This window comes from Salvelinus namaycush, unplaced genomic scaffold (genome assembly GCF_016432855.1).
Source record: "Salvelinus namaycush isolate Seneca unplaced genomic scaffold, SaNama_1.0 Scaffold284, whole genome shotgun sequence".
In the NCBI taxonomy this organism is placed as follows: Eukaryota; Metazoa; Chordata; class Actinopteri; order Salmoniformes; family Salmonidae; genus Salvelinus; species Salvelinus namaycush.
In genome coordinates, this window is record NW_024059719.1 from 179,203 (window position 1) to 188,319 (window position 9,117).

General features: G+C 40.1%; 1 protein-coding gene across 3 annotated transcripts; it reads left to right on the top strand.

Annotated features, from left to right (window-relative positions):
* Window positions 1-709: 709 nt before the first annotated feature.
* Window positions 710-8,648, top strand: LOC120039608. 3 transcript variants are annotated; one of them, XM_038985031.1, is made up of 13 exons: window positions 710-841; window positions 4,592-4,685; window positions 5,164-5,225; window positions 5,443-5,475; window positions 5,643-5,693; window positions 5,791-5,829; window positions 5,923-5,961; window positions 6,236-6,292; window positions 6,376-6,414; window positions 6,580-6,627; window positions 7,101-7,616; window positions 7,749-7,787; window positions 8,299-8,648. In XM_038985031.1, the coding sequence occupies exons 2-13, from the start codon at window positions 4,678-4,680 to the stop codon at window positions 8,307-8,309; spliced, it is 942 nt and encodes a 313-aa protein (XP_038840959.1). In that variant the 5' UTR covers window positions 710-841; window positions 4,592-4,677; the 3' UTR covers window positions 8,310-8,648. The 3 variants fall into 3 exon arrangements, with proteins under 3 accessions (XP_038840959.1, XP_038840962.1, XP_038840961.1); XM_038985034.1 differs by lacking the exon at window positions 6,236-6,292; XM_038985033.1 differs by lacking the exon at window positions 5,443-5,475.
* Window positions 8,649-9,117: the final 469 nt, after the last annotated feature.

The window sequence follows — 9,117 nt, forward strand, 5'->3', positions numbered from 1 at the left end:
AGTTTCGACATTAGATAGGGGTGGTGTATGCGACTCCACATCCACATCGTACTTTAATGTATTTTTGGGGGGGCCCTCCACCCCCCCCCCCCCCTCTTCGAAGGACAAAAACAAACTTTGTTTTTACAGCGTTTTCTTTTGTTGTTACATGTAAATCATACACACACATTTTTTACAGTAGTTACATAGCAAAAATAAAGTAATTCGATATTTTTATATAAATGACATCTAGATAGATAGTACTTATTCATTAAAAATGTTTATAGTCATAACTATTATAGAACATGAGCTTTTAACCCCACCACTCAGCTATTCTCATTCCATCCCACCTCTCCGTAAACCACCCTCTTATGATTTCCATGTGCCATATATGTGTGCTGTTTCACATACATTCTGAACCTATCTAATCGCATAGATTGTAAGTTAAAGATAAATATTCTTACTAAAGTTATTATTATATTGTTGATTGATTTACTATGGTCGTACTTCCTCCATAGTTTTTTTTTGTACTTCCTCCATAGTTATTTTCCACAATATAAATCTATGTTCTTACTGGGACAAGACCAATGATGTTCCAGACAGGGACAACGCACAACGGAAACGGTGCTGTTCTGATTGACCAATTGAAAAACGGGGAGGGGTTGGGTTGTGGGTTGGGGAACGCTCCACTGCTCTTTCGTCACTCATTGCTTCAAGCCACACCCTACTACACCCACTAAGCTGAGAAAACGTACCTCAACGTCTGTTCAAGAATGTTGAAACACGTTTTGAAGAAACGTGTTGTTCAGTATAAACCGTCACACTACCTAGCTACTGTTTAATCGAACTGAATGCACCCCAGGTATGTATGACGTTCCGGACCCATGGACATCTAACTCTAATGCATAACTATTGTTGATTTGATAATGCATAACTCCAAAACATGAGTATTTTATTAGAATCTCCATTAGCTTCTGCCAAGGCAGCCATTACTCTTCCAGGGGTCCAAACATGAACAAAACAATACATCACAACAAAACAATAGTCTACATCATAAATAAAACAACACATCACACAATACCCTGTGCACTATACACATTTGCATATCTGCTCCACCTTTACAAATGTACAGTACAAAATGTACAATATTACAACAATACAATATTACAATGTGTGGGTGTGTGTAGAGTGTGTGTGAGTGTGTGTCTCTTCACAGTCCGCGTTGTGCCGTGAGGTGTTGTTTTATCTGGGTTTTTTTAAATCTGATTTTACTGCTAGCTTGAATTACCTGATGTGGAATAGAGTTCCATGTAGTCATGGCTCTATGTAGTACTGTGTGTTTCCCAGCCTCTGTTCTGGACTTAGGGACTGTGAAGAGAACACTGGTGGCATTTCTTGTGGGGTATGTATGGCTGTCTGAGGTGTGTTAGCTGTTTGAACAGACAGTTAGGTACTTTCAGCACGTCAATACCTCTCACAAAATCAAGTAGTGATGAATACAATCTCTCCTCCCCTTTGTGCCAGGAGAGATTCACGTGATTTTCTTGATATTACCCCTCAGTGTACATTTAAGGGCCAACCGTGCTGCTCTGTTTTTGGCCAATTGCCTATGTCCGTCTTTGCAGCATTTGATCATATAACTCGGCAGTAGTCCAGGTGTGATAAAAACACAGATGTATGATCTTAATGTGAGCCCGTTTGCTACAGCAGGAAATTAATCCTGCAGCAACAGAAAATGTTTCCCCGGCTAGGTGTTTGGCGCCGACAGAGATGGACGCTTCGCTTCGCGTTCTTAGGAAACTATGCAGTATTTCGTTTTTTTTTACCCCAGGAAATCTTAAGTCTTATTACATACAGCCGGGAGGAACTATTGGATATAAGAGCAACATCAACCTACCATCATTACGACCAGGAATATGACTTTTCCGAAGCGGATCCTCTGTTTGGACCACCACCCAGGACAATGGATCGGATCCCAGTAGGCGACCCAAAACAACGGCGCCTCACAAGTCCTCAACTGGCAGCTTCATTAAATAGTACCCGCAAAACACCAGTCTCAAGTCAACAGTGAAGAGGCGACTCTGGGATGCTGGCCTTCTAGGCAGAGTTCTTCTGACAAGTGTCTGTGTTCTTTTGCCCATCTTAATCTTTTCTTTTTATTGGCCAGTCTGAGATATGGCTTTTTCTTTGCAACTCTGCCTAGAAGGCCAACATCCTGGAGTCGCCTCTTGACTGTTAATGTTGAGATTGGTGTTTTACAGTTCATATTTATTGAAGCTGCAGGTTGAGGACTTGTGAGGCGTCTGTTTCTCAAACTAGACAATAATGTACTTGTCCTCTTGTTAAGTTGTGCACCGAGGCCGTCAACTCCTCTTTTTATTCTGGTTAGAGCCAGTTTGCTCTGTTCTGTGAAGGGAGTAGTACACAGCGTTGTACGAGATCTTCAGTTTCTTGGCAATTTCTCGCATGGAATAGCCTTCATTTCTCAAAACAAGAATAGACTGACATGTTTCAGAAGAATGTTCTTTGTGTCTGGCCATTTTGAGCCTGTAATCGAACCCACAAACGCTGATGCTCCAGATACTCAACTAGTCTAAAGAAGGCCCGTTTTATTGCTTCTTTAATCAGCACAAACGTTTTCAGCTGTGCTAACATAATTTCAAAAGGGTTTTCTAATGATCAATTCGATTTTAAAATTCTAAACTTGGATTAGCTAACACAACGTGCCATTGGAACACAGGAGTGATGGTTGCTGATAATGGGCCTCTGTACGCCTATGTAGATATTCCATAAGAAATCTGCCATTTCCAGCTACAATAGTCATTTACAACGTTAACAATGTTGACACTGTATTTCTGATACATTTTATGTTATTTTAATGGACAAAAAAATAGCTTTTCTTTAAAAAACAAGGACATTTCTAAGTGACCCCAAACTTTTGAACATTAGTGTATGTTTTTTCAACAGCATATTATGAACAATAATGTCAAAAGCTACACTGAAGTCTAGCAAAATAGCTCCTACAATCTTATTATTATCAGTTTCTTTCAGCCAATCATCAGTCATTTGTGTCAAGGCCATACATGTTGAGGGCCCTTCCCTATTAGTGAGTTGAAAGTCTGTTGTTAATTTGTTTACTGTGAAATAGCATTGTACCTGGTCAAACACATTTTTTTCCAAAAGTTTACTAAGGGTTGGTAGCAGGCTGATTGGTCGGCTGTTTGAACCCGTAAAGGGTGCTTTGCTATTCTTGGGTAGCGGAAGTACTTTTACTTCCCTCCAGCCCTGAGACACACACTGTCCTGTAGGCTTTGATAGATAGGAGTGGCAATAGTCCGCTACCATCCAAGTTGTCAGAACCAGGCGGTTTGTCATTATTGATTGACAGCAATACTTTTTTCACCTCTTCCGCACTCACTTTACAGAATTCAGATTCAGTTATGCATGAAAATTAAGGTTTAGAGTTTGTTATTGGCATGTCATGCCTATGTTTGCTAATCTTGCCAATGAAAACGTCATTAAAGTAGTCAGCAATATCAGAGGGGTTTGCAACGTTCAATTAAACAGTGCTGTTCTGAACGACCAAAGAAGAATTTGAAAACAGAAATATTGAACGACCAAAGAAGAATGCCTTTGATAAGAGAAATATTGAATACAGAATGAAAATACTTTCTTTTTGGTCATTATGGCTAATGGACAACGTACACTGAGTGGACAAAACATTAGGAACACCTTCCTAATATTGAGTTGCACCCCATCTTGCGCTCTGCCTCAATTCGTTGGGGTATGGAATCCACAAGGTGTCGAAAGGGTTCCACAGGGATGCTGGCCCATGTTGACTCCAATGCTTCCCACAGTTGTGTCAAGTTGGCTGGATGTCCTTTGGGTGGTGGACCATTCTTGATACACAAGGGAAACTGAAAAACCCAGCATACCCCGTTCAAAGGCACTTCAATATTTTGTGTTGACCATTCACCCTCTGAATGGCACACATACACAATCAATGTCTCAATTGTCTCAAGGCTTAAAAATGATTATTTAACCTGTCTCCTCCCCTTCATCTAAACTGATTAATGTGGATTTAACAGGTGACATCAATAAGAGATCATAGCTTTCACCTGGATTCCCCTGCTCAGTCTGTCATAGAAAGACCAGGTGTTTCTAATGTTTCGTACACTCACTGTATATGCTTATGCTACACTTTCAGGGTGCGGTATCAATTAATCCACTCATTGTGTAGGCCTACCCTCTTCTAAATTGCTGTAACAATGACAAGGAAATGCCAGAGGCATGTTTTGTTTGCATCACTGACCACGGGAACCAGTCACCTATAATCAACATAGTCTAGAAAGAGAAGGTCTTTGTTTTGTACACCTCTTGAATGAACAGTCACATCTTGGGAGTCTTTGTCTTCTAAGTCAGTCAGTTGTTTGTCGACTGATATTATAATTAGTCATTTGTAAACTGTAAACCTTTTTGTTTAAATGCTCATCTGATTCCTCAATCTTAAAACATTCCCACGGTCATGCACTGTTTCCTGCAGAGACACCTGACACAGCCCCCATTCTATCTCATAAAAGTGTCTCTGTGTCTATTGTCTCTGTGGTTCCAGCCAATCAGCTACAAGGACAGGTATAAAAACTCTGATGGGTCTTTTAACAAAGAGATAGAGGACTCGTGTGATGACTTCCATCCACAATGAAGCTGTAAGTCACTTTTTTATTGCATCATGGCCTCTTTGATTGATATATTCTTCATAACAATGTAACATTTAGGTCATGTAACATTTCATTGAAATGTTGTGTGTTGTCTTGACTTAGTCTTACAAAGCATTAGATTTAACACTGTACAACTATCTTCTTTATAAAAGGGAAGGGAAAGGGGGATACCTAGTCAACTGTACAACTATCTTCTTTATAAAAGGGAAGGGAAAGGGAAAGGGGGATACCTAGTCAACTGTACAACTATCTTCTTTATAAAGGGAAGGGAAAGGGAAATGGGGGATACCTAGTCAACTGTATAACTATCTTCTTTATAAAAGGGAAGGGAAAGGGAAAGGGGGATACCTAGTCAACTGTACAACTATCTTCTTTATAAAAGGGAAGGGAAATGGGGGATACCTAGTCAACTGTACAACTGAATGCATTCAACTGAAAAGGCTAATGCTCTTTATTTTTCTCGTAGCTCCCTGTGTTCTCTGTCAGTTCTGACGCTAGTGGCTGTTGTGTTCATGGTACCAATGAAAGGTAAGCCTCATTTACCCTAAACAAGGATCATATATCAGCCTATATCGATTTGCTCGAGTAAGCTTTTCCAGTGAATTGTTCAGCGTGTCATACACTGGCCAAAAACAATGAGCTTGCTTTTATTGCTGTGGTGAAAAGGTCTGATACAGTATATGACATTATATTATTGAGGTTATGGAGATTCAATAAATTAATAATAGTACTGTTTCCTTTTCAGACAGAAGTGAGGATGTGTTAAGCTTTTTGAATGGTGAGATGGTTGGCTACATGCTAATGAACCTGTTTATTTTCTTGTGTTGATGAGACCCAAACAGTTGTTAGTCTTGATGGAGAAATCACATTTTCAAAAAATGATCACAGGTGGTGAGATTCTAATAAGCTGTTGTTAAGGTAGCTCATTTTCAGATGTTGTTACAGGTGCCCTTGATGTTGCTCCCCCTACTCAAAATATCTCAGGAAAAATCAAAGGTCTGTTCTTCACACTTTATATATTTTATCTATCCTCATTTTGTTACTGTTAAAATCATTAACTCAATCTGCCGTCTTTCCTTTCTACTTTCCCCAGGTCCTGAGAATACCTCTGGTAAACCAGATCCAACCCCAGGTTAGTGAAAGTAGATTTTGATGTTTGAGGGAAATGTTTCTAACTAGCATCTGTTATTGCCATGTTGACCTAATTTCTTACCGTGTTCAACAGCACGCCCAAGTCCTTTAAGACCAACAGAGAACTCTGCAGGTAGTTTTTTTATTACGTTTAGTTTGTAATCAAACGGTCAAACTTTGTTGTGAAATATAATGAAATCAATGTTACATTACATGTATCATTACTCCGCAATCATTTGTCTTCCAGAAATCTCAAATGTTACGCAGGCTGCAAACTCTGCTTATTTAACAGGGTAGTGTGGGGAAGGTTGAGCTGGGAAGATATCAATAGTCAGTAGTTAGTGTTATTGATATGTGGTTGATCATGTGTTTTTTGTGTTATTGATCATTATCTGATCATGTATCAGATGTTGTAGACTCAGATGCCAGATCCAAAGAGAATTGCAACTCCGATGATCTTACAGGTGTGTGGAATATGGTTTGAAAAGAATGTTATATAGGAAGTTTCAATATCATTTACAGAGTTGTTTTATTCAATGTCCCACAGATGCAGGACGATCTGAAAGTAATTCAGCAGAAAGCAGAGGTATATTAAATATCAAAATAATCTATCACTGAAATATCCGTAGGGGAAAATTAATCTGGTAATATTGATGTCATAGACTGTTACGGCCACACCGATTCTGATTCTCTCTCTCTCTCTCTCCCTCTCTCTTTCTCGTTCTCTCTCTCTCTTTCTCTCTTTTTTCAGAGGATGATGATGACTCTCTGGGATCAAATACAAAGATTACACAAACTGGTATGTCATGTTTTACATCAATGTAATGTAAAGAAATGGTAGCTAGATAATTGATGTAGCGTCACTGTTTTTCACTCCAAACAGAAATGCAGAAGGTACCACAGGATTCTAATTCTGCTGGTCAGAATTCCAGCCTCTTTTAATTACATCCCATAGACATGTAACTAACACTATGTAAGAGACTGAACATGACATCACCTGGGCTTGTCTTGTTGTAGGACAGCAACAGAGACGGACAAAATGATGTGGTTGTAGCAGCCGCCAAACCCTCTACTGAGATTCAAGATATGTCATAATCTACTCGATGAAGTCCTTGGCCAACAGTGTATTTAAACAAACATATAATTAACATACTTAGAATAAAATCCTATTAAACCAATAGCACTTATTCATATCCATAGATTTTCGTACAAAGAGTAAATTCAAAATGGAATCAGTTGACAGTTCTAACCGACTCGTAATCCCCAATACAGTGACAGACGACAGTAGCAGCGACGAGACTGACACTTCTCCTCCAAGTGATGTGAGAAAATACAAACAACCTCCAGGAAGGAAAACCATAAACCCAGACCATGTGGACAGCATGCAGACAACCACCAGGCAGGATCCAACCAATGGGAGCGAGGAGCTGGATAGAGAGACTCAGAGGGACCCCACAGGGGGGAGAGAGAGAACCAGCAGAGTGCTCATTGATCTCAACAGTGAAGAGGATGTGATGGTGGGCTGCCAGGGTACTGTCTGTGTGCCCGGAGAGCAGGGGACTACAGTCAATGGAGGTGAAAATGATGAGAATACCAGTCTAAACAGTAGAGATGGAGATATCCACAGCCAAGAGGTCACAGGCACAGCCACGGAGCAGGCCCTACGTAGGGATAGTTGTAGGGGTGTAGTGAATGGAGTGTTGGACACAGCCAGAGAACAGCAGGACTTGGACAGTATGGAGCATGTCAATGGTAGACCCAATGGTACTGATGAAGCCAACAGTAGAGGTTCGTCTGGCTTCTATTCTACCATGATTCCAAACTATGGCTTTACAAAAAAGAAGATCCACAGCAGAATTCTTTAACTACTGAACCTATATTAATGAGAAATATCTGAATGATTGCTTTCTATCCTAACAGAAAGCAGAGATGACATCAGCACTGAGAGGAATCCAGTAGGTAGGTTTAGAGAAAACACACCATGAACAATAAAACAATCCCAGTAGAAACACTGAGGTCACTGAGCACTTGTGTTAAGATGGTAAGTAAGGTTATGTGTTCTGGTAAGGGAAAGATACAGAGAAACAGCAGATTATTTATATCCACCTAAATATGTGCTGGAAACACTTTGGTGAGGAAAATATCACTTTCTCGTATTGCGAAACCCACAAATGTTCTCTAGCAGGTCTGAAAATATTTCCTGTTTTGCAAAAATATTTAAATTGATGTGGTGAATCAGAAACATTACCCCAGTGAATACTTTGTATAACAATTTCTGTTACAAATAAGAGCACTGCTTCTAAGACCTAAGTAGAAACAGGCCAGAGGTGTTACCTACCAGAGGTCAACTTACATCCATATTACACATTCAACAACACACCACTGTTTTCAGACTTCTTATCTTACCACTCACAGGCAAATTGTTTAAATCATACTGAGTGTTCTCCATGTTGTCTGCTCTGTGTTCTAGTGATTGGTTAGCCTCCAGGAGCCCCAGCCAGGAGCTCCAGCCAGGAGCTTGTCAGTGCCAGAGGCTTCCTCCAGGTAGAGTTGGCTCAGCTCTACCCTGCAGGGCCTGTAAATCTCCCTGCCTCTCACTCGTGTGTCGTCTCCCTCAAGCTCCACTGACTCTACCAGACCACAGAGAGTCCCTCTCACACTTATATTCATGACAGAGACGTCAGTACATCTGTGGATATTTACCACCAATTTTTTACTCCAAGTGATCTTGAAATAAATGTTATTCTGACAGCAGCTGTGCCCCCTGGTCTTCCTGCCGGTAGTACATTTGAGTTGTGGGTGAATGGAAATAAGATGTTTGGCTCTGATCTGATCAATCTGATGAAATAAAGGTTTCTCAAAAAGCATTGTTTGTTGTACTAATTAGAGGTCATTCAATAAAAGGCTGTGTATACATGCAAATTCACAATTATAAGGAAAGACAATAGATTGTTTGAAGGCAGAATGTCTTACAGTGTTACACAACTGCTTAGACTACATGACCATTCTACACAAAACATTTTCTACATTTCAACTTCACCCAACCATTCAACTGTCAACTTGGCCCATACAAACAACATTTGGGAACTTTGTATAAAATATAATATGGCAGTGATTCAACAACGGAAGAAAAATATGTTGACAGAACATGTCACTGTTACCTTTTTGCTGCTGCAGCAATTTTCCAGACATAAACGCTTCTCTCATCCAACAGTGTTTTATAGTGATCTCTCCCATGTGTTGGAGTTGACATGGGGTGACTGCCCTGACACATCAGCCTTGCTGTTTG